We start from the raw sequence: 25,276 nt of genomic DNA, 5'->3' as shown, positions 1-25,276 counted from the left end.
GATCTTGGGCCTCAGTTTCCTCTCCTGTAAAATGGGGATAATCATCCTTAAACGGTTATTGTGAGAACTACATCAAGTGATGCTGTCAAGAGCTTAGCACCCTGTTCTCAGAGGTCAGGGAGGGTAACTCAGTAACCATTGTTTAAGTTTCCTAAAAACTGCAAAACCAAACCATTTTCCCAAAAGAAAAAAAACCACAGTGGCAAGAAATCAGATGTATGAGCAAGAGTAGCGGTGGGGCAGAACTTGCCTCCCCAGGCCTTGCGCTCTGATCTGAACTTCCTCAGCATCCTCCAGGGTTACCGGCGTCCCACACCAGGAAGTGCAGCAGAAAATGCCCGGGCTTGGAACTCACAGGGTCTGTTTCTGTTTCTGGCATGGCCATCCTAGGCTAGGTGACGTTGAACATGCCACAGCCCGCTCTGAGCCTCAGGCCCCTTGCCCGTGCAAGGGGGAAGGGCTCGACCCTATTTCTGGCTCTCCCTGGGATTGGTGGGAGTGGGGAGTCGGGTCTAGGAGAGGAGCAGGGAAGGGTGAAGCCACAGGGCTGGGGCCCAGGCTCCCCAGGTGGGTGCAAGGGAAGACTGGTCTTGGCTGCCCCCTCCGGGCACATGCCTGGGCCTCTGCCCTCAGAGCAGCTCCTGCTACGCACCAGATCTGGCTCCTCTTGGAGCCCACTGAAGCCACCATCCCCATGAGGTTGGGAATCATTGTCCCCATTTTACAGTGTAAAAACTGAGGTTCAGAAAAACCACCCAGCAGGAGGGGCTGACATCAGGACGTCCTGCCTCTTCTTGCTGAGTTCTGGGCTCCAAGGGGGAGAGACAGGCTCCGAGCACAACCCACCACTCCCCCACCAGGGCCACGGCAGGAAGCCCTGGCTTTGGCCTGAGCTGTCCAAAGGTCCTGGGGCTGGGATGGGCCGAACCACCACCCCCTGCAAGCCTAGCCACCCCCACCCAGCACAGGGAGGGTCTGCGCCCGGCAGCCGCGCCAGGGGAGCCAGAAGTCTGTTCTCTCCCCGACCACAGCATGCGAAGGAGTGACCTAGACTCCACTCAGTGCATGACATCATGAGGAGGGAGCTGGGCCAGAATTATGTAAAGTCTTTGGGGAGTAATAGCAGCAGCAGTTCTCAGAGAGAGAGAGGAAGAGGAGGGGGGAGAGAGAGAGAGAGAGAGAGACACCGCTCAGGCCAGGTTTGCCCCAGAGCCTGCCGGGCCTTCAGCACCACGTGCCCCCTCCCATGACCCAAGCCCCCGGATGCAGCTCTCAGGAGCTAGAAACCTCATCTCGGCTCAGCTCCGTTCATGGGGCTGCACCAGGCCAGGCAGAGCAGTCGATGACATCTCGCTCTACTCATCAGACTCCTCAGCGCCCTGGCGGGGCCACCATCCCCCAGCCTGCACAACCCAACGGCCCCTCCCCCTGCCACTCTCGCCCCCACCCGTCTCTCCTCTACATGGCAGCCAGAGGAATCCTTTAAAAACATAAATTGAATGATGCCTCTTCCCTGCTAAAAACCTCCTAGGGATCCCCAACCCGCTTAGAAGAAAAGGCAAACTCTTCACCAGGACCAAGGAGGGGCACCTAATCTGGCCCCTGCGACCACCCCCACCTCCCTTCCTTGCTGTTCTCTCTGACACCCCAAGCACGCTCCTGCCACAGGACCTGTGCATTTCCTGTCCCTCTGCCTGGAGGTTGCTTTGCCCAGGGCTCCCCATAGAGGCCTCTCATCTCCTAAGTAGCCACTCAGATGTTGCCCTTCAGGGAGGCCTTCCTGGACCACGCTGCCGAATGTGAATGTTGGCACCACCCCCGCCCCCCTAGCCCAGCCCTACCCCATGCCTCCGCTCCATTTTCCTGAGAGCTCTTCTCTGAAACCTGTCTTATTTTTATTGTCTGTCCCCACCCAGCAGAATGGAAGCTCCACGAGGACAACAACTTGTCTGTCTGATTACCCACCGTGATATCCAGCACCTGTCCCAGCCCACGCCTGGCTCTCGGTGAATGACCAGTAAGTCAGTCCTAATAAATACATAAACAGCCTTGCGATGTAGGGACCATGAATACCATTCGAGAGTTACAGAAAACTCACTTTAGCTCTTGATTCAGAGAGGGGAAGGGGCTTGCCCAAGGGCACACACCTGGAAAGAACAGGGGACGGGTCTGAACCCTGTCTGACTCCACTGTCAATGCCCTCAGCCACTCTGCTCCCTCCTGCTCCCGCCCACCAACCCCCAGTCTCAGTGACAAAGAGAAAAGCCTTGTCCCTCTCTAGGCCAGCACTAGGTAACCTCTAAGGTCTCTTTAGGAAGTATCGGTAACTCACATTTATCTAGCATTTAAGACATGCTGGGCACGGGCCACACTACCTTTTATGCATTATCTCATTTAATCCTCACCACCACTCTGTGAGGCTAGGACTGTTGTTATCCCATTTCACGGGTGAGAAAATTGAGTGCCAAGGTCACACAGTGATGGAGCTAAGATTCAACCCCAGAAGGGCTGACCCAGAAGCCTTGGTCTCTATCTACCCAAGCCCTCACTTCTCACCTGCCCAGTCCCTCTCCTGGGGAGCGAGTTTGTGAGCACGGAAAGGGCAAGGAGGTCTCTGTAGCCTCACTCTCCCGAAGCAGAAGTCAGGGGAGGAGATGCCCACGGAGCACAGGGTGGAGCCCAGCCCTCCCCAGCTCCGCTTCCAAGTGCCCTTGAGAGAGGAGAGGGTCCCCTGGGTATCGGCCTGAGGAAGACACCTTCGAGCTGATACTGGGAGATGGGAAGCCCTTAGAAGCACCTAGGGCTGGGCTCAGGCCACAGGCAGAGAGGCAGGGAATGTTCCAGATCTGGCTGAGGGGAGGAAAGGCTGCGTGCAACCAGAGGAGAGTGAATACAGGTCGGAGAGCCCACAGAGCCCGTGTCCCCAGGGCAGCACAGAGCAGGAGCCTGGCGGCCTCCAGGAGGAAAAAGGGCTCGAAGGACCCCCTCCCTCCTCCAGCACCCACAGAGGAAAACAGAGAAGGGTAAACGAGGGTGTACGAGAAAGGAGGCTGGAGAGAAAGCTCTTTCTGTAAAAACTCACACTGTCCCCCACCTCGCCACTTCTCTTAACTGCCTGAAGTAACAATAAGTAAAAATAATGATACAGTTACTACTGACATGAGCCTCTGCCGCGTGTCGGGCCCCATGCTGACAGCCCGAACCTGGCAGATCTCACGTGGTCCTCGCAGCAAGCCTGCGAGGGAGGAACTGTCGCGCCACCATGCAGGCAAAGAAACTAAGGCAGTTACGCCGTGAACCGAGCAGTTGAGTCACCTGCCCGGGGTCACACAGGAGGGCCAGGATTTGCACGCGGGCAGAGTAACTCCAGAGCTGTCTGACTCAGAGATTCAGACTGAGGTATGTAGGCAGCGTGGGGACAGACACTGACAAGTCTGTGGCCATAACAGAAAAGAGAAGTGGCATTGATTGATTGACTGATTGGCTGACTGATCCCTGTGTCATTCCCCAGCTGGGCTTCCCAGGGGTGATTGGGCGTCACGTCGACTTTGGGTTTGAAGGGTAGGAAACAGCAGAGAAGGACAGAGAGAGGCAGCCAGAGACCTGCAGAGACTCACAGAGTCAGAGTGGAGCACAGAGACACAGGAGATAGGACCCCAAGAGCAGGGGCCTGCGAGGACAGAGCTGGAGAAGGGGTGTGTTTCGCCCAGGCCTGGGGTGAATTCCCCAACACCTGCCAGTGACAGGCTGGGCAGAGCGGCCCCTACTGGGCGCCCCATGAGGGGGCAGCAGCCGTAGCAGTCCCGGCGCTGACAGAGCTGCTGGCCTCTCTCCTGGTGTCTTCCACCACCCCCGCCCCTTGTGGGCAACGTCCTTGCCACAGAAGGTGCTGGAAGGTCACACAGAATCAGCTCTCCCTTCCTCCCTGTGAAGGTGGACCAGGTCACAAGGAAGGGAGAGAGGGGAGGGTTGGGGAGAAGGTATCCTTTCTGGAGATGTTTCCCCATCACTGTTACACACATGGAAGGTATGGCCTTTTCTCCAAAGGTGCCCACAGTTTCCCTTCTGAAGTCCCCTGAGGAGGTTTCTCAGGCCATGTGGACTCACCGGAAAGGAAGAGGGGAAAAAATCAATAGGATTGATCAGGAGCTATATTTAATCCCAGCTGTAGCTCCAGTGTAGCCATGTCAGCAGAGGGGACGGTGAGGCATGGGTGGCCACTCCTGCCTGGGGACAGAAGTTATGAGGCCTGAGCTCAGAGGGCAGGGGGGCTTGGACTGAGATAGGAAGGCCCATTCCGAGCTAGGAGAGCTCCCAGGGGAAGCTGGGTCTGTCACAGTGCAGTGCTCGCTGGCTGGAGGGGGCAGGGAGGGAGAGAGGAGGCGCTGATTTGCCAAGTGCCCGCTGTGTGCTGAGCTCTGTGCCAAACACTGTCCCTCTTTGCCCTGATGCCCTAGGGGGAATGAGCCCTGTGCACGCCCCCTGGCACACACGTGGCGTTGTCCCTGCATTCTCTCGCTCAAGCATCCACTAAGCACCTCTTGGTGGTTGGCTCTGTGCACTGAGATTGCAACAGTGAACAAATACACAAAAACCTCTACCCACTAGCAGTCTGCATTCGAATGCGAGAGACACTGAATAGCTGAGTGTCTAACAGAAGGTCAGACAGCGATGGGTACTAGGAAGAAGAATGTACCTTTGGGGGGACAGAGCGGGGGACTCTCCGGTGAAGCAAGGGAGCAGGCCATGAGCACACGTGGGAGAAGAGCCTGCTCGGGTGGAGGGACGGCAAATGCAAAGGCCCTCAGACGACTGTGCTCGGCATGTTCAAGGGACGCCGGGAGGCCGCTGTGGCTGGAGCCGCGTTAGGTTGGAGCAGGATCCAGGCCAGACCCTGCCGGCTCAAGGACGTGGGTTTCACTCTGAGTGACTGAGTGCCTCGGAGCAGGGCAGGACACCCTCACATTTTGGGCTGCACATGGGGAACGGACCCCACGTGGGCTCAGACTCAGGGACTAGAGGGCCCTGCTGCCTCAGCCACCCAAGCCAGCCCAAAGGGCCTTGCTCCTTGCTCAAACACAGCCCTCCAGCAAGTACCAGGAAGATGGACATGGGGACATGGCAAGGAACAAGACAAGGTCACTGCTTTCACAGCTCACATTCTCTCAGGGGAGCCAGCCCTGTCCACAGATGGTTCCAATACAGCAGGATCCTTGTGGGGACAAGGGTGAGCACAGGGGCACTTCAGCCAGGTGGGGGGCTCAGGGAGGCTGCCCACAATTGGAGCACACCAACTGCCAGTGACCCTGGAACCACAGGCTCACACCATGCCTCAGCTGGAGCTAACTCCGTACCCTGCACCCTACCCACGTTACAGGTGGGGAAACTGAGGCCCAGGGAGGGAATGAGTGGGCTCACAGTCACATGGGCAGTTAGTGGCCTACATTCTGCCTACTCCAAGTCAGCCCCTGGTAAGGAACAGGGAGCTCTAGACCGTGGGCTTCTTGCAGGCTGCACCATGCACGTTTTACTCACCACTGCGTCCTTGGCACTCGGTAATCTATGTTGTACGAGCGAGGGACCCCAGCGTCAACTGATAGGAGACAACACCACACCCAACAAGAGGATCCAAAGGCCCTCCTTCCTCGTCTGGCCTGCTGCTCAGGGTTACATGGGAGAAGCCTCTTCTACTTGCCTCTGATGTGCCAAGTTCCCACCGATGGAGACAGGCAGCTGCCCTTCTTCCTGGGGCCCCTTCTGGAAGTCTCGGGAAGCAGTTCCTGATGGGGAACCTCAACCTGAGCCATGACAGCACCCCCACTCCCCCAAACAACAGTAATGAGTCCAGGTGGTTATTAATATTCTCATTTTAATTATCATGTGCTCTTTGGGCATACAACTCTTTCATTTCAATGACTCCACTTTGTAGATGAGGAAACGCGATCAGAAGGGCTAACTCAGAGTCACGGTCTCCCGGTGCGTAAGTGCTGGAGCCAAGATTTAAACCCCATCAGACTCCAGCGTTTACATGTTCAACGCTGGAATCACAGTCCCCCTCACTAGCACAGCCCCCGCGCTGGCCGGCCCCAGCCTTCCTGGACACTGTTGGTCCTTGGAGGCTGGCCTACCGCAAAATGGGACATTTTTAATCTCTTTTTTCTCAAGCAGAGAAACCCATTTTTCAAATGAAATCAGGCAGGAATATCTAATCACAAAGCCTGTGAAAGCAGAGTTGCCCCTCCACGCTGGGGCCCCAGCACTCCCAGCGCACGGGCTCCAGCCGCCCAGGCTCTGCCCTTCTGAGAGCCCAGCCCAGTGGCCCAGCAGCCCTGCCTCCTGCCAGAGGAGCTGACACCTCACCTCGCTGTACACCCCAGGCATGGAGGAGAGCCCAGAGCTGGAGACACTGGTCCCAGGCTCTGCAGGACGCTCAGTGGCAGAGCTGCAACGGGAGCCCAAGTGTCCTGACTCCTGGTCCAGTGCTGCTCTTTGAGGTTGCAACCGCCTACAGGACAGAAGCGACCAGGGCCAAAAGCAAGAAGAGGGAGGCTGATACAATCCCAGATGGGCAGGGTGACCCCCCAGCAACCTCCCACCTGCCAGGTATCCCACTCTGTAAGCCTCCGGTCCTCGGGCCAGCTCTCCTCTCCCTCCAAAGCCCAGGCCAAGGCTAAGAAAGCCCCTCATTCCTGGAGCAGCCCACTCTCAAGGCTCCTAAAGCTTTTCAGTGCTGGAAAGCTTCAGGGGGCCACAGGGAGACCCTCTTGCGGAATGGCGAGGTGCAGAAGGCCCACTGACAGCTACGCGGATGTCATCGAAGTTCCACTCAGTGCTCTGGAGCAGACCAAGAGCCGCTAGGCAGGGCGCCCAGGCAAAGGGGGCCTGCACCTCGAGTCCACCCCCACCGCAGAGCCTGGCGCCTCAGGATGCCAGCCTTTTACAGACGCAGATCTGAGATTCCCAGTGTTTGTGGGGATTCCAGATTCCAGGTGTTTACAGGGATTCTGTTTATATTTGTTACTTGCTGAAATTCAGAGACTGCAAGTTAATAAAATCATGTGATTCTTACTAAGTGTATATGACAAGTCTCAGACTGCATGGTCCTTCCAGCTGGACTCAGCCCTGAGAAGAAGGAGCAGGTCCCTGGGCCGTCCAGCCCCAGCCGCCCCTCCCCCGCAGGCAGGGCAGCCCCGAATGCAGAGCCACGGAGCAGCCTCACCCTCCTGCCTGGCCTGCCCACATAAATCACCCTCCCAATAATATTTGTATTGATTATCTACATTGGAAGCCTCAATTGGCTCCATTGTCTCACTTCCTCTCCCAGGGCTCACAGATGGGGTCCCTCGGCCTCATCTGCGTTTCTAATGTGACATTTAAATGGAGTGGCAGCAGCCAGCTAGTCCCCTGCCCTGGGTGCTGGGGGGGTGGAGGAGCACACTAGCATATTCCTTGAGAGAGGTGATTAAATCCTAAAGTGTAGAGCAGCAGAGAAGCCAAGGTGGGCTGGGCCCGGGACACTCCAGGTGTGGTCCTGCTGCACCACCTGGGCGCTTGCTGGAAATGCAGAAGCTCAGGCCCCACCTCAGACCCCTGAGTCAACATGGGCATTTTGACAAGAGCCCTTGGTGATTTGCATGCACGGTAATGTCTAAGACGCACCACTCTAGTCCATCCCTTGTATTATACAGAAGAGAAACTGAGGCTCAGAGAAGGCAAAGGGCTTGTCTGAGGTCACACAGCAGGTAAGACCCCCTGAGCTCCCAGTTCAGGCAGAGGGAATGAGAGGGCAAGTGGCTTCTGGGGTGAGGGGGCAGCCATTTCTGGGCTCCCCTCCCTCCCGAGCTCCTGCCTCCTGTCTCAGGGTGTGGACAGATGGTTCAGACCAGAGTCTGACCCCCCTGTACTCTCCTAGCCTGGAGGGGCCAGCAAGAGCTCCGGGGACTCCCCAGGAGGGCACCTCCTCCCGCCCTGGCCAGCCAGCTGCCCCTTCCCTGGCAGCAACTGGACAGCAGATCCCAGGGAAAACCACCACCTGGGGCTGCCCAACACAGCCAGGCGTCCGCGTCCGTGGAGGGGGGCAGGGAGAGACGGGAGGCCCCGGAGAGGCGGCCAGCAGAGGGCCTGGGAGAGGTGGGCAGGAGGAAGCTGCGGTCAGAGGGAGGGAGGCAGGGAGGAGGACAGAGGTGGTGTGGAGGGGAAGACAGAGAGATGGACAGAAACAAGCGGGGAAGGGGTGGAGGCAGTTACCTGACTACGGACAGGGAGCAGGGGGGAGGCAGCTGGGCAGGAGGGGCGCAAGCCCAGCGTGGCCCGGCCCTGCCCAGCCCAGCCCTGCCCAGCCCCCAGTGACAGTGCAGCTGCCACGCTTGGGCCCTACCATGAGGTCAGTCCTGCCCCGGGGCTGAGGGAAAATAAATGGTGTCCAAGATAAAAGGTCCAAGAAATTATTTGTCTTGTTGTCACGTCCTGACTGCCACGGGCAGGGGCTGGCAAGCAGGCGGGGCACCATCCCAGACACGCCTAGGCTGATAGGCTCAGCCCTCGCAGGGGACCACAGTCCCACCGGTGTCTTGGCCACCCACCGCCCCGGCTCCCCAGGCCCAAGCTGGGGTCTGGGACGCCTCCCAGAACCTGGGGCCGGGAAGGCAGCAACGGTGGGGGCAGGTGCTTTCCTGGTGAGGCGTGAGGACCAGGAGGCCTCGCAGCAGCCTTGGCTTTTCCTGCCCAGCAATTTTAAATAAATAAACTGCGTAGTAAGTATTTGCTCAGCGTCTGTCTCGGCCAGATCCCCTCTAAGCTCTGGGAAGGCGGAGTCCTGTCTTTTCCTGACTACTGAGCACCTTTGTGGGCCGGGGACTTGGGGAGGGAGGGAGTCAGGGTGTCTCACTCCGCCCAGCCCTTGGCAGAGGCGGCATGAATGGGGGGAGGGGAGAGGGTTCCCAAACACCCCAGAGGAGGGTTGGGCAGTTCCAGGGTCAAGGGCAGGCCAAGGGGACCATGGCCCAGGGTGCGGTGAGTGCCCGTGCAACACAGGTGCACAAGCTCAAGCTCAGAGCACACACGCACACACATACACACAAGCATATATGCACATACATACACACAAGCACCAGGCCTGTTTCTACCACCACCAGCATCTAAAAAGCACCAGCCAGAGGCTCCCGCCCCTTGAAGTATCTGAAACTGGGGCAGTGAAGCAATGGCTCAGAAGAGCAACCACCTACTTTAGGCCATCCCTAGGCAAGGCACTGATGCTACAACAGCTGCCATTTAAGGAGCATTTACCAGCAAAAGCACTTTTATTCACGTCTTCAGTTAGTACTCCTAACAAGCCTCTCAAGGATTCACTATGGCATCCCCATTCTACAGATCAGGAAACTGAGGCTCAGAAAGGATCAGTACTAGGCCCCAGATCACATAGCCAGGACCCCGCAGAGCTGGGATTTGAACCTGAGGTCTCGGAGGCTGGGAAGAGCATGTGCATAGGGTGGGAGAAGGGGGCTGGCACATACCATACTTGTCCCCGTCCTCGCCGCGGGCACTGATCCTGCGGCCCAGGACCTGGATGTGTTTCCCACTGGTCCGGCTGTAGAGCTGGTACAGCCGTAGCTGCTTACGGCTCACATCGTCCCGAGCCCGCGTCTGGTTCTCCACGTGGATACGGAAGTCCACGTTCTCCTCGGCAACCAGCACCTGGGCAGGGAAAGGGGAAACAGTGAAGCCATCCCGGGAGTCCCAGTCCCCTGCATGCAGGAGCCAGCCCCGTCCACAACAAAGAGCAGGGGCCTCCTCTCCGCCAGCTGTGGGCCGCACCATGACACCCCCATTTCACCCCCAATGGGGCAGATTCTGCTGTAACTTCACCCCCCATCCCCCAGGAGTGCCCGTGCTCACCTTAACCAAGCATTTGCCCACATCCCCGGCCCCTCCTGGAGAAGCCTTTGCTTTGCACCTGCTGCAGAAATTCCCTGTATCCCTCAAGATTTAGCTCCTGCCTGTCCACATCCTCCAGGAAGCCTTCTGTGGTTCCGCCAACACACATCTCCCGTCTCCTTCCCCAGATGTGGCCTCTCATCTGGACAATTTGCATGCACCTCCTCGCTGGCCTCCCGCTGCCACTCTCACCCTCTGGCAGTCTGTCCTCCACCAAACCCAATCCCCAATCCCCACATTCTGCAGGGCTTCCCTTCACACTTTATAGATAAAGGTCCTCTCCATGGCCTCAAGGCCCTGCGAACTGAGCCCAACTGCTTTTCCACCTTCCTCTTCCACCATTCCCTCCCCACCAGCTGCACTAGCCACCTTACTGCCTCTGAGCATTCCAAACTCAAATACACTGCTGCCCCAGGGCCTTTGCACTTACTCTTCCCTCTGCTTTGATGCTCTTTCCCAGATCTTCACCTTTTGGCCCCTCTAGTTCATTTGGGTCTCTGCTCAAATGTCACCTCCTCACACAGTCCTTCCTGGGCCCTTTTCTGAAGCCACCCCCACCTCTGTCGCTCTCCCCCCCTCCTCCATGCTGTGTGTTTCTTTCTAGCATGTATCAGCCTGACATATCACCTACTCATCTTGGTTTTGTCTGTCTGCCCCAATAGACTGGCAGTACCATGGAAGATGGAGCTGTCTCTTTCATGTTTGTCCCTATATCCCCAGCACCTAACACAGTAGAAACTTTTTTTATTTTTTATGTTTTAGAGGTGGGGTCTCACTCTGTCACCCATGCCAGAGTGCAGTGGTGAGATCACAGCTCACGGCAGCCTCAGACTCCTGGGCTCAGGCATCCTCCCACCTCAGCCTCCCAAGTAGCTGAGGCACACGCTCAGTCACATGCCGCCATGCCCAGCTAATCTTTAAAAATTTTTTGTTTACACGGGATCTCACTATGTTGCCCAGACTGGTCTCTAAACTCCCGGGCTCAAGTGAGGCTCCCGCCTTGGCGTCCCCAAGCGCTGGGATTACATGAATGCTGAAAAGACCTGGAGCCCTGTCATGCCATTCAGCATTAGATTAGGTTTTCCTACACCCGGCTAATTGTCCACATGTCCCATTCCACCTTAACCACGAAGCCGAACAGTTGCTGAAAGCCAGACGGCATTCTGGGTTTGTTCTCTGTGTGCCCACAAAGTCTGGCGCGATGCTAGGCACGCAGGACCCCACCGACACACCAGTGCAGCCCCACTCAGCCTCTGGCAGAGCTCTCAGGATCCTGGCTGCCCAAGCATCCGCCTCGCCCTCCAGCTGTGAGCTCCCAAGGACAGGAACTATGTCCCTCATGTGCTACAGCTCACACCCAGTCCAGGATCCCTGCCCCCAAGCTGACCTGCACGTGTCCTCCCACCTGGGCCTGGGCCCCACAGGCACCGCAGTGGGACCACATCATTGAACCCTCACAGTCACCCTCAGCTTGGAAGCATCATCCTATTACAGGTGAGGAAACTGAGCTTGACCGGCACAGCTTAATGGCCAAGGTCACAGAGCGGGCCATGCAGAGTCAAGTGTACCTTGCTGGGCCAGCCTGCCCCCTACCCCACCGTGCCATTAGGAGCTGGCCCCAGGTTCAAAACCCAGGGCATGCCACTCTCCAGCTAAGGGACCTTAGGCAAGTTACTAAACTCTCTGTGCCTCAGTTTCCTCACCTATAAAATGAGAGTGATGATAATGGCGCCCACCCCAAGGGTGGCTGTGAAGATCAAACACATAAAGGAAGACACAAAGTGCTCAGGACAGGGTCTGGCCTGCAGTAAGCACTTGGGAGAGATGACTGCTGATGGAACTTACCAGAACCCTTTAAGGGCTCTAAGGGAAGCCCTGCAACCCAGATTCCCATTTGGGAAGGTGCTATTGCTTTTGATAGTCCTGATAATCCCATGGGAACGCGTATCACCCCATTTAACAGATGTGGAAACTAAGGCCCAGAAAAGTTAAGCCCATTGCTGCAAGCCACACAGCCTGGTGGGGCAGGGCCCGGCCTGCTGGCCCGGCACCACGCACAGCCTGGATCTGACACGTGGGCCCACCTCCTCTCACATCCTGCTGCTCAGGGAAGGACGAACTCCAGTACCTCTGAGGCCCACACCTGGCAGGCATTTGTCCTGAAGACCTCCTACCCATGGCCTCCGACCTTCCTGGAATGACTTCCGGAGGTGGCTGGCCCTGTCCCCTCCCCCAGAGTAGGCCTCCAGTGTCCCTCCCTATCCTCCAACTCTCCTCCTGCTCACAGGAGACCTTATTGACCAGAGGTCAAACCAATCTCCTTACCCCAGGTCCCCGAGGGCAGCTGTCCTGCCCCAGAAGCTGGCCTCCCGTTAATGATTTTCTCCCTGGCCCACTGGACAGAGGCAGTGTGGGTGACCCAGGGTCAGCAGGGGCTATCAGGTGGCTCTTCCCCAGGATGTGGGGGGAAACAATCCATCTTGTCCAGCTTCCACCATTTAAGCCACACTCTGTGGCCAGATCAATCCCGAGAGAGGTAGTGGGGGTGGCCTCTGACATGGGAACAGGGTCTGTCCTCCTGAAAGGCAGGAGGAAGTACCCCTGGGCTTCCTGGGCAAGACTCCTGGTGAGCTCCAGCCCTTTGCACAGGCTGGGTCCTCCACCCAGGGCACCCTGCCTGCCCCCTCTCCCTGGCTGTCACCTGCCTTCAGGGGCCACCTCTGGAAGCCATTCCCGGCCTCCACCTCCCAGGCTGGATTCGGGCCTCAGGTCAGTCTACTGCAACGGCTTATTGTCCCAAGTCCAGCCTGTCTGGTTCCTCCCTGGGATCTCAGCTCTGCCCACAGGAGGCGATCATCAAATGTTTGCCAAAAGGCTGTGGCCGAAAGTGAGGGGAACCTGGAGGCCGATACTGGCCCCGCCACTTACTACCCGAGCAAGCAGAGCACCCAACAGAGGATGGCAAGGGATGTTTTTAAAGCTACTGATCACTAAGCTTTCCTCTGCTCCAGGCACTCTGCTAAGAAGCCCTCTAGACACGGAACCTCCTCTAATTCCCTCAACCACCCACGGAGGTGAGCACCCATTTCACAGATCAGACCACTGAGGCCATCGCTCCAGGGCCATAGAGCTGGAGCGTGGGTGAGCCCAGCTCCAGGTCAGCAGCCGGAGCTCATGCAAAGCGGCGGTGCCTTGGGAACCTCCACTTCTCCTTTCCCGTCAGCTGGCTGCCCTGACAGGGGGCCGATCTTCAAGGCTTTCCCAGTACGGTCAGAGCTGCTGTCAGCCTGGCTAACGCCCCCACCCCCAGGTGCACAATTGTCAGGGGGGTTGAAAAGCTGTGGTGTGAACAAAATCAAATTGCTTCGGCTCTCTCAAGGCGAGAGCGGTTGGCACACAAAGCATGCCTCCTTCTGTAGAGGGAAGTGCCTCTGTCGCTCCACCATCCTCCCAGCCCAGACACATGGATTATCGCTGGGGTCGAAGAGGCTTTTCCCACGGCAAGGTGGCTACCATCCCCCTGCAGCCGGAGACCCCAGTGGCCCCCAGCCCACCTCTTCCCCTGCCTGCGGGCTTCGACTCTGGTGGAAACATTGACTCCCCACTGCACAGAAGCAACAAGGAGGGCCAGACAGGCTCACACCTCCCCCAGGTCTGCCAGGTCCCGGGACGAACATGGCACTGAGTGGAACAGAGCCGGCCCACCCACCACGGTGCCCCCACCAGGGCATCCAACAGCCACTGTCACTCCCTGTGGCCTGAGACGTCAGCCTCACCGGCCCACTACGGCTCTGGAAAGCACGTTAGGGAGCTTCCTGTTTCTTCCTGGGCCCTTTCCGCCTCCCACAGATGCCCCCCATGACACCCCTCCGACATGCACACACTCAACGACGGCGCAGTACCTAGCACTGACTAACCTTGGGTGTCACCTGGCTTCACCCGATCACCAACTTACTCGATTTCTTTAACCCTCATTTTTCTTATCAGCAAAATGGGGATTGTTTACCATATTTACCTCTGAAAAAGACTGTATTAGTAACAATAGCCACTGCTTTCTTTTTCTTTAGTTTAGTTTGTTTTTTAAAGAGCCCGTACTTGTGGAACACTTCCTCTGTGCTGAGAACCACCTGAGGTCAATTTTCCTTTGTAATACCCAGAGCAACCCGACAAGCTGCTATGATTATTATCCCCATTTTACAGATGGAAAAACTGAGGCTCGGAGAGGTTACATCGCTTGTCCTACGTCACGGAATTGGCAACAAGAGGGATCAAGATTCGAATCCAGGCCAAGCTCTCCACCACTTCACCCTCCTCTTCCTCACTCGCCTCCTCTCCCCTCTCCCAGGATGGCAAATGGTTCAGGCCAAAGGCCACAGCTGGGGGTGGGGGTGGGATACTGGAGCTCTCTGCCCTCACCCAAGAGGGAAAGATAGGGTCATACTGCCCACCTCACCCAGGTGCCCAATCCTGGAAGCCTCATGCAATCTGCCCTCCTGCCTCCAGGCGGCCTGCCCAGAAAGGGAGGGTCTCCCTGGTCCCAGAAGGGGCCCAGCCACATTCCACCACCGCCTGCAGCCACACAGGGCGGGCCAGCTGAGGCTTTCAGAGCTTCTCCAAATTCTAGATTCAAACCTGAGATCTTCACCCCCCTCCAGGGGTGGTCCTTGGTAAAGACGGCCTCTCTCTCCACCTGAAAACACAACTCCCCAAACTCTTCCTCGAGAGCGGGCTGGACCTCGGCCCGGGAGGTGCCGGACGGATTACTGCCCCGGTGACAGTGAAGCGCACCTTGGCTCCCATTGACCCGGCACTCGTGTCATGCCAGGGCCCAGGCTCAGCACAAGCCGGGCACCAGCTCCTCAAACAACCCAAGCAGGTCGAAACTATTACTATCCCTGTGTGCCAGGTGGCAACGGGAGACACAAAGAGGCCACGGGACTGGCCCAACTTGTACAGAAAGCGACAGGCCCCAGATCTGAACCCACTTCTGGCCCTGAGGCCCGTGAATTTCCCCCAGCTGGCACCTCTGGACAGAAAAGGGGGAGGAAGGCTGGGCCCACTCTGAATCTCGGTGTGGCTCAGATGGGCACCCCCACCCCTCAGCCCAGGCTTCTGGCCCCTTTCCTGTCACACCCTGCGCACCACGCTCAGCGAGGACAGACAGGGATACCGCGAAGGGCCTCCCCACCCCCAGCCTGTCCATTAAGCTCCCAGGGCTATCAATGTATTGATTGGCAGGGCTGAGCCATCAGCATGGGAGGGGGGCTGCAGCGTGGGGGCTGGGCTCAGGGTTGGCCTCCCTTTCCCCATACATCAGCCTTGTCTGTACAGCTCATCGATATGGGCGCCGCTGCCGCCGAGAGTCAACCCTGGAGCCGGCCTGAGGGTGGGGGCAGGACCTGGAAGACCCACGTCCCCTTCTCTCCCTCCCTTTCCCTTCCCGCCAATCCCTGCTTCCATGCCAGCTCCCTTACAGCGCTTGGGCCGGGAGAGTAGTCATGCATGCCTATGACACAGCAGACAGCCCTTTATTCCGGCACTCACGCCCACTGTGGCCTTTCCATCACCCGCATTCCTGGAACTTGACACTTCAGCCACCTCAATCAGTGCGGGGCTCCCTGAGCACACCAGGCTATTCCCTGCTTCCAGGTAGCACTGTTCCATGTGCCCACAAGGCTTTTCCATACACGCACACACACGCGCACACACACACAGGCTCACGGTGTCCTCTTCAAGGTTCAAACGGGGTATCTTCCCCAGCCAAATGCTCTTACCTGAGAGGCTGATTTCAGGGCCCTTCATCAGAGCACCCACTGCACCCTTGAGCCTTGCTCCCTAGCACACATCCCTGTTTTTCTCAAGTCCCCAAGGGCTGAGACAGAAGCTGACACCTGTCTGTGCTCAGCACCTGGCACCAGGAGAGTGGGTGGGGGACTCAATCCAGGTCCCTGGCCCCCAGAGAACCTCTCCCCGGGCCCTCCACTAACACACCCACTTGCATCCTGCATGCCGGGCCTGTGCCGTCGCCACAGTGCCTGCAGCGGGGGTCAGACCTCCCCTAGACTTCCGGGAACCTGCGAGCTGGTGGATATCCCAGAGCCGGATGCATCCTGCAGCTCACGGTGACTTAACGCTTACAATGAGCTGGGCACCGTGACAAGCGCTTCCCCCAGGGGACCGCAATTCACCCTCCCAGCAACCCCAAGAAGCGGGTTCCATCCCAATGCCCATACGAATGACAAGCCGCAGAGAGGTCAACCAAGTCTCTCGATCACACAGCTACCTAGCAGGCGAGGTGGGGTGTGACTCAGGTGGGCCGGGTCCAGAACCTGAGTTCCTCTCTGTCCCTGTGAGCTCTACAGAGAGTGCACTGGGTCAAAGAACAGCAACAAAGTGCCATGAGATTCCAAGGCAAAAGGTGGGACAGGGCCCGGGGGCATGTGGAAAGTAAAGCTGTCCAAAGTATCTGCCATCCCGTTACAGGGAACACTTGGAGGGAAAAGCCGAAGTCTTGGACATCTTTTTCATTCCCCCCGAAACCCAGTCCAGGGCCAGACATGCAGCAAGCGTCCCATAAATGTCTGTGGATGGTTAATGAGGAGCAATACCATGTTTGAGTGCCTACTGCATATCTGGTCCAGGACATGGCTTCAATTACTCCTACCGACCAGCCTGGGGCGTGGTATGATATTATCCCTATTTTTGTACCTCATGAGAGAACAGAGACTCAGAGAGGTTAAGGACCTTGCCCAAGGCCACACAGCCTATGAGTGGTGGAATGATGATTAAATCTAGACTTATGTTCAAAGCCTATGTTTCCAACTCAGATTGGAAGAGACCCGATGTCACCGATCCAAGGAACACATCCTTCCTAGATTTCTCTAGCACCCCACAGCATGTTATGTACCCAATATACACAGTATCATTGATTCAGCAATTACTACTACCTATTTATTTATTGAGTGCCAGCCATATGCTAGCTACTCTGTGTACAATATCCCATTTAGTCCTCACAATAACCCTTAAGAAGTAGATGCTTCTCATTACCCTGTTTTACAGATGGGGAAAACTGAGGTGCAGAGGGTTGAAGGCTAAGGAATATTTACTGAATGGCTGCTACGCAGCACAGCCAGGATTCAAACCCAGGTTTCTGCTACACCAAAGCCTACACATTCAAGTACTACAGAAACCACCTCCCTTGCCTTGCTGATACCCAGGTGGGTAAACCAAGGCTCAGAGAGGGAGGTCACACAATGAGCCAGTGACAGAGCCAGGACCGGAACCCAGGGATCCCGGGAGTCTCTCTGCTCTGTGGCAGAGCCCCTTGGGAAGGAGGACTCACTATACCTGGCAGGGGGAGGGGCGAGGGACCCCTCTCAGAGCAGGAGGCCCAGGAGCTGGGTCTGGACTTCAAAAAAGAGTTCTTGCCATGCATGGCCCCTCCCCCACGCCCCTCAGGCAGCAGGGACTGTTTCCTAGGTTGTTTTTTTCCCATTTTACACATGCAGAAGCTGAGACCCAGGGAGGTTAAGTAACTTGCCCAAGATCACACAGCAAAGAGAAGGCAGAGCTACGGTGTGAAGCAGGCTGGCCAGCTCCAGAGCTCTCACACCAGTAAGCCGGGGAGCTAGACCTGGGCAGGCCCAGGGCTGAGCGCAGCTCTGCCTCTCTCTCACCGTGTGACCAAAGGCAGGTGACTTCACGCCCCAGCCTCCTTTCCCTCCTCTGCAGAGTCCCTCTCTCCAGCCTGCAGGTGAGGCTTGACCTGAGTCATGTGCGAGTGAGCACACAGCACCTCGCGGCCACTGCCAGTGGTGTTGCTGTTGGCCTGATGAGCCCGCACCCCAACTTTCCACACCCGCAACTTCCCTGCTGGAGGACTAAGTCACAACCCAAAGGCCCTGCTAAAAGTGGAAGGCTCCTCCCCGTGCCCCTCCAGTTTCCCTCTGGGGGCCCAGGGTGCCCTTGGACCTGCCGGGGGCAGGATGGAGGCAGCACCTGTGACCCCGACGCGCTGCCCGAGCCTGCTGACACTGGCCGTGCCAACCACAAGAAATTCTAAACATCCACCTCCTTATCTCAGAGCGGGTGACACTCCCCGGCTGCAGGAATGCCGGCGGGGCGCCCCGCCCCCTCGTCCTCCGCTGGGAGGGGAGCGCTGAATCCCAGGCCCCACCCCCAGACACCCAGACACCCACCTCTCAGTCTGGGACCCTCTCTGATCAGCACATTCCGGGAGGATCAGGGCTGCAGACTCCGGTCAGATGCCCTCAGCCCCAGAGACCCTACCCGGGTTCTGAACACCCCCCGCCAGAATCCAAACAGGGCCTGACGTGGACCTCTAGCCTGTCTCTTGGGACTCTGTTTCCCCACCAGTATCTTTCTAAACAATTTCAGCATTCTTCTAGAAAAGTCAGCTTGGCGTGGTAGAAAGAACGGAAGATCTTGAATCCAGAGTCTTGGGGCTTAGTTAGCTATGGCCCTGAATAAATCCCTTCCCCGCTCTGTGCCTCGGTTTCTCCATCTGTGAAGCAGGAACATTCCCCCTTCCTACCTCAGCCTCCCCGGAGAATGGCTGGAAGAATGAAGCCAGCTTTGGGATGTAAGGGACACTTCGACATTCCCACAAGCAGGGCCTTTGGCCCTCAGGCAAGTCTCTGCTCCTCAGCGCTGGTTTCCTCCTCTGCTCAAGGGAGGAAGAGGTGCCTGCCTGGCCATACTCCACAGGCTGGGAGAGCAGGGACAGAGTGCACAAGCCCCCGTGGAGCCGGCACTTTCCCCCTCTAAACTGGGAGCTCCTGGAGGCCAGGGGCTGACTAGGTCTATCCCCAAGGCCAGCAAGAAGCAGGCTCCCAGCAAGTGTGCGCTGAATGAGGAGGACCTGTCTGCGCGGACAGATGGATAATGTTGCTTTAAGAATTAAAGTACCATCCACTAAGAGGGCTCCCACCCTCCTCTTGTCCCGAGGACACTGTTTCCGGCTTGCCCATCCCAGCCAGTTTGAGAAAAGGGTCTAAACCTCCCTGAGGAGGCCAGGGGTGGGGGGGTGGTCAGGCTGAGAGGGGGCGTGGAAGGACACTTCCAAACTCCAACGCCTCGTGGGGTGAGAGAGGAAGTGGCACTGTGGGAGGGACAAGGGGCTGGCAGGAGGGACAAGGGGCCAGAGGAAGCCCCCCCAGCCCTGGCCTGCCTCACGCCTGGCCTGTCTGGGGAAGGCCAGGACCTAGCCGAGCCTGGCGGCAGGAACAATGTCAGGCAGGTGCCAGCCGCGCTGTGTGAAAGGCCCAGCCCGGTGTCATTGTCAGAGCTCAGCCAAGTGCAGAAAAGCAATTTACTGGTCACGCCGCCTGCTCCCCGCGGAAATTTTTAAAATTCTTCCGATTTGAGCTATCTGTGGTGTCCCGAGTCGTGTGGAGAAGGGATGAAGGGATTTTATTAAATTCCCAGCTTCCTGCTTCCCGGGGTGGCTGGTGGGTGAGGGCGGGGCTCACCACATTGGGGGTGGGGGGCGGACAGTGTCTGGCATTGAATGTGCTCATGGAATCGTGGCTGGGGGCGGGGACCCATTCTGGGCCTGGTGGTTGAGGGACACGCAGAGGGGAGGAGCCCAGAAACTGCACTGCTAACACTGGACCAGACCCAAAAACACCGAGGTGGGGAGGAAAGGGCATAGGTGCATCCATTTCCCAGCAGAGCACGGTGCCATCCTGGGGGATGAGAATTCGAAAAACTTCTTCCACCCCTATCATGTATCAGTGCAACCTCATGACCACCCATTTCACAAATAATGAAACTAAGACTCTCGGGGACCCACAGACAGGGAAAGATGGAGCTAGGGTTCAGTCTAGTCCACTGGTTTGCAAAGCCCTGAGGCCTTCCCACCATGCAGGGAGGCCTCCCTGGCCCCTGCACACCAAAGGAACTCTAACTGCGACTGCAAAGTGCCCAGGATGTAGCCACTCTGGCAGCTGCCCAGCACCACCTAAGCAGGGAGCAGACTCCAGCTCCTGGAAGCTGACATCACACGGCTCCCACCCCTCATCTCTACTAAGGCCACCCTACTTTTGTCCCTGGAGCGTGAATAGGGACATGAGCCTGCCAACCTTGCCCACAAGCCCCTAGGATGGTATTTCTTTTTTTAGGGATTATAGATGCTTTTGAAAATCTGCAGGGAGCTGAGAACCCCCTTTCAGGAGCCATAGCACATTTGGGCACCATTTTCATGCAGTGTTTCAGGGACCCTCCAGTAATCCTCTCCTTAGATACCCGAAGAGGGCATGGCAGTTGGGTGTGGAAAGGCTGGGGAGGACAAAGGGCAAAGGAAGGGGGTGGTAGGAGAGGGCGAGAGGAGGTTCCCTCACCTGCTTGAAGGCTGCCTCTTGACCTAACCCAGGCAGACCACCCAGCTCTTTCCTAAGATGCTGGCTCTAGCTCTGGCCAGGAGGTGGACGGAGGGGGGATGCAGAGTCCAGACTCTTTCCCACCAACTCCCCCGGAGAACACAAAGACCACACAGCAACCCCTCCTGGGCTCCACTTTGAAAAGAACCAAGAGCAGCAGGCATCTGGAAGCTTGGGCAACATGGCCTGCAGCCCTCCCCTCTGCCTCCATGCCCACTGCACCATCCCACCCCCGGCGCAGCACTGTGGAAAACAGCTCTTGCCCAGGTCACACAAGCAGAGCCCCCTGCAGTGACCCTGGGGCCTGCCCTCTGCTTGGGGACTCAGCTGCAGACCAGGCAGGCCATGCCTGGCACTAGCCTCCCTCTCCGACACCAGCCACTCCACACCCCACCCCCATCACCACACAGGGTCACATCTGCTTTGGCACACAGCCAGTCTTAAGTTACTGACTCCAGTTGTATTGATTCAAGCAGTCACTGGGGACCCCAGCCCAGCCAACAGGAGGAAAGAACCCCATCAGTCTGTCTGTCCATCCATCCTTCCAGCCCCCAGCCCCACTGGCTGCCCCTAGCTCGGTGCCTACCATGAGGGTAACAAGCCTCTCCCTAGGGTGGAAGGAAGATAAGCAGCCACCACCACCAAACACTGCAAGAGGCTGCTGACTCCCAGCACTCAACACATACAACACTCGTTGTGCTGGAAAGCTGGGAGAATCCCCATTTTCCCCAGCTCAAGGCTCTCTCTGGGCATCTCCAGAACCCGAAGGCTAAGGTCTAAGCATCTTCTCTAACTAGCCCTGTAAGGACACCTGCCTTCCACGGAGAAGGGGAAGGGTCAGATAACCCTGTTCTGGCTGGTGTCCGGCTCCGCCTAGGTCCCCTCCCTTGCAGCTCTAGGTGGGTGGGGGGCTTGGGCAGCTGGGCTTCCTATTCCCTTTGCCCACTCCCCGCCTCCATGCTGAGGCAGCCCTGGTCTGGTTCTAATCGGGGCTGAAGTCGGCTCCCTTTTTCCCTCTTCGCTCTCCCTCCCACCCCCCTTTTTCCTTCATTTCTACAGCTTTGGAAGCCAGAGCGTTCCAACTGTCTGCGTGCCAAGACCTTCCCGAGTCTGAAAGCTGCTGAAGTAACAGATCAGATTTTAGCAAGTGCTTTCCAGGCTGAGCGCCAAGCCCTCTTCTGATGCACGGAGAGCGAGCGAACGCGGAGCAGGCTGGGAACCAGCCGAGGCTGCACCACCTTGGGCGAGGGCGTGCGGAGCGCGGCCCGTCCTGGAGCGGCCTCGCGGGCAGCCGCCCTTGGCCTAGGTGCCCCGCGTCTCCCCTTGTCCCGAGCGCGTGTGTCTGTCTCTTAGTCTCTCTCTCTCTCTCTCTCTCTCTCGATGCTGCAAACGCCTTTGAAACCACAGAGTACTTTACAACTGAAGCTTTCTTCCTGGACTCGAAATCCACTCTCTGAAAGGAGCCTTTTTGTTTGGAAGAGCAAGCGGCGATGTTAAGGGACGGTTGGCAGAGATGATCCCTAGGTCCCACTCCTCGCTGGCCGCGGGCAGGGGGCTTGGAGCCGGGCACATTGCTGCGGCTGAGCCCGCGGGCTCTGGGCGCCGATAGGCGCCGCGACAGCCCGCGCTGGCTTGGGCCCCGCGGCAGAGCCCCTTGCCCTTGGCCGGTCCCCTGCCGGCGCAGGGCGCGCACGGAGCCGCCCTTCCGAGCCCTGGGAACAGGTGCACCGGGCTCGGCGCCCAGGAGGGGTGGGGCACAGGGAGGGGGCGCGGCCCGGGAAGGGGGGTCGGCATGTACCTCGAAGCAGGGGCGGGGGAGGTCAGAGTCAGGAGCCCACGTACCTGTACCTGGAAGCACAGCAGCAGGAAGTGTAAACACCTGCGGGAAAGAGATGGAGAGGCGGTCAGTGGGACTTGAGGGAGAGGGGAGCGCGGAAAGACAGACAGACACGCAGTCGGAAAGTCAGGCGAACAGACGGGCGGGCAGACAGAGCCACAGGCACACGGACAGACGGCCGGGCAGGGTGGCAACTCCGCGCGCGGGCGCTTACAGGCAAGTGCAGGCGGAGGGCGCTGAATACATCGCTGGGCGGGGAGGGAGGCGGCGGCTCCTAGCCCAGCCTGCACATGTCCGCTCCTCGCGGCCGGGACCGGGCGCCTCCGCCGCCGCCGCCGCCGCCGCCGCCGCTGCTGCTGCTGCTCCCTTCTCGCCGGCTGCTGCTGCTGCAGACTCTGCTGCTCCGGGGCGCTCCGCGGCGCGCCCTGCGGCATCAGCGCCCCGCGCGGCTCCTCCCGAGCGCTGCGCCCTCCGGGCTGGCGCAGGGGCTGCGGGCGGCAGCCGCTGTGCAGGAGGCGCCCGGCCGGTGCGGGGAAGCTTGTTCACTGCTGGCCGGACGGCCGTCCGGGAGTCGCGGGAGGCTGGCTATCTGGCTCGCTCCGGGGGCAGCATGCGCAGCAGGGCTGGAAGCTGGGCTCCGCTGTCTGGCCAGGGCGCGGGGCTGCGCGGGGCCAGGGGTCAGCGCTCCGGGGCTGGGGCGAGCGGCTGCAGCGCCAACACGTCACGGCCGCTCCGTCTGGGCGCCCGCCGGCTCATGTCTCCTCCTCCGCGTCTCTCCGGCCGTGCGCATCGCCGCCTCCCACCACTGGCGGCGGCCGGGGCGTTTTCTACGCGCGGGCGGCGAGGGGGCGGGGGGCCGGGGGCGGGCCCGGGCCCGAGCCGGCACAATGAGGATGCGGGACCCGGGGGCTCCCCCCTCGGGGCGCGGCCGGACGGGCGCTCAGCTCGCCTGGGTGCGCCGCGCCCACATCAAAGGCGGCCCTGCCTGCTCGCCTGCCTGCCGCGGCCTCTCGCTGCCTCCTCCTCTTTCTCCTGGCGGCTCCGGGTTGCAGGGGAGGTGCTCAGACTCTCAGCGACGGGACCGGCCGCTCCGAAGGGGCAGAACCCGCGAGGCAGGAGCTGGTGAGCGCTGGAAGCCGTCGGAGCTCTGCGCCGGGGCGCAGTGACCCGCGCTGCGGCGCAAACGTTGCTGGAATTGGGCAGGCGGCGGTCCCCAAGAACGCAGTTAGGTGCGGAGCGTCCTCGCCCGCCCACATTCGCTACTCGCACTCACTCACACCCACCAGCACTTCAGTGGGGAGCGGGGAGGGGGCGGGTCGCGCCCAGCCCTCGGGGCGGCTCCGCTTAAGGGGGGTCGATTTTACCCGCCCTGAGTCCACGCAAGATCGTGGCGTTTCCCAGCCACCCCCCTGGCGGACTGGCCACTCTAGGTGGTTTTTTTCCGTGCCTGCCGCTTGGGAGGGGGGGTCTCCGGGGCGTCTCTCGCTCCCACCCCAGGGACTCTGGATAGGTTCTTGGGATCCCGGCTGGGCTTTCCGGTAGGCGATCCAGCTTTGGAAACACACGGCTACCACCTAGCGGCCCGAGGCGTCACTGCAACCCCAGCGCGGGCGGGCTACAGGATGGGTAGTAACCAGCAGGACTCTGGACAGGACCACTCTAGACCCTCTTCTGGCCTCTTTCCAAAATCAAGCTAAAATTTGCCTCTGTTTGCATACTAAGCAGCCTGGTTCCTTTCACCAGGACTCCTCTCAGGACACTCGTTCTTACTGCCTTTGCCCCTTCCAGAGGCATAACTCCTGTCCTTCCCGCCAACCCCAAAGTATAGGTGTCCTTGTCAGGCACCTGCCTCACTCTGGCTAGAGCCCGCAGCCAAGCTCTGCTTTGGCCTGATACTTAAGGGAAACAACTTACAGTGAGAAAGGCACTGGAGAACAAGCTCAAAAAAGCAAAACCCAGGAATCCGGACTATTTGGTTAAAAGCCTCCTTGCATGGACTGTGTTTGATACTCTCGTTTCAGTAGATCATCATAAATTGAGGTAGGTGCTGTCTAACAGTGCTATTTCCGAAAGTTATAGGATATAAAACATCAGCAACTGTTCCAAATATCAGGCCTCTTTGCAAGCTATTTTAAGTTCCCTTTCAAAGCTGAGGCTATTTTAAACAGATAGCCTCTGTTTCAGTATTGGACACAAGTGCAGAAAACCTTTTCAAAACCAGGTGCTGAGTGATGGGGAAAATTCTTGCATGAAGCTGCTGGGCTGAATTTACTTAGACATTCTGATTGCCAAAACTAGTCTTGCAGAGTTACTGGTAACTTCCCAAGTTCTGGAGAAAATGAACCAATCCCATGATAGGATGCAATGACCAACCACAAATAGAGATGCTCCCACTGGAACCTGAGTCATTGCCACCACCTTTGATCTTGCTTTACAGAAAGCCCTCTAAGACCCAGTCAAGAGGTGGTTTGTCTTACCACCTGCTAAAAAGTGTTCGAAGTGTCTCCTAAGAATCATACTTCCAGTTTTCTTCTATACTGTTACTATTTTCTATTACTTGGGAATAGAATGAGTACATAATTACCTATGTCCTATCTAAAATGCTTGCAATCTTTTTCAGTGCTTATAGTATAACTTGTTGATCTGACCTATCACACAAATAAGAGTGACCATAAAGTCCCGTCAAGACAACAGTTCTGAGTAAGAGCATAAAATCAAGAGAGGCCCTGGATTTGAATATTGCCTCCAACATTTATTTATAAATTCCAGCAAGCAACAGTCTGAGATTCTGCTTCCTCATCTACAAAATATGGCTAAAAACAGTAACAACTCTCACAGAGTTTTCTGGGTACTGAATGAGATCATTTAGAGTCTGGCATATAATGAAGGCTACAAACATTTTAGCTGTTAACTAATAATCATAATTACGGTTTTAGAGTTATTTGCACATTTTTTTTCTTCACAATTTCATGAAGAAGGGAGGCACGATCACTCCCAACTTATAGTTGAAGAGATGTTTTAACTAGAATCTGTCTTTTGACTCCAAATCCACTCATTTTATACCACATTATTCCTTTTCCCCACCATTCACACCCCCAAACCTAGC

The 25,276-nt window shown here is 57.8% G+C and overlaps 1 protein-coding gene across 1 annotated transcript in view; it reads right to left on the bottom strand.

Annotated features, from left to right (window-relative positions):
• Positions 1-22,962, bottom strand: part of FGF18 (fibroblast growth factor 18) — a 33,013-nt gene extending 10,051 nt beyond the window's left edge. The window contains exons 1-3 of the mRNA XM_012649714.1: positions 22,385-22,962; positions 22,176-22,212; positions 9,513-9,693 (exon numbers count right to left, since the gene is read on the bottom strand). Coding sequence (XP_012505168.1) covers positions 9,513-9,693; positions 22,176-22,212; positions 22,385-22,416 — 250 coding nt within the window. The 5' untranslated portion in view covers positions 22,417-22,962. The remainder of the gene's footprint in view (positions 1-9,512; positions 9,694-22,175; positions 22,213-22,384) is intronic.
• Between the last annotated feature and the right edge of the window lie 2,314 nt (positions 22,963-25,276).

Source organism: Propithecus coquereli, unplaced genomic scaffold (assembly GCF_000956105.1).
Source record: "Propithecus coquereli isolate 6110/MARCELLA unplaced genomic scaffold, Pcoq_1.0 Scaffold301, whole genome shotgun sequence".
Lineage (NCBI taxonomy): Eukaryota > Metazoa > Chordata > Mammalia > Primates > Indriidae > Propithecus > Propithecus coquereli.
This window is presented reverse-complemented; position numbering and strand designations above follow the sequence as displayed.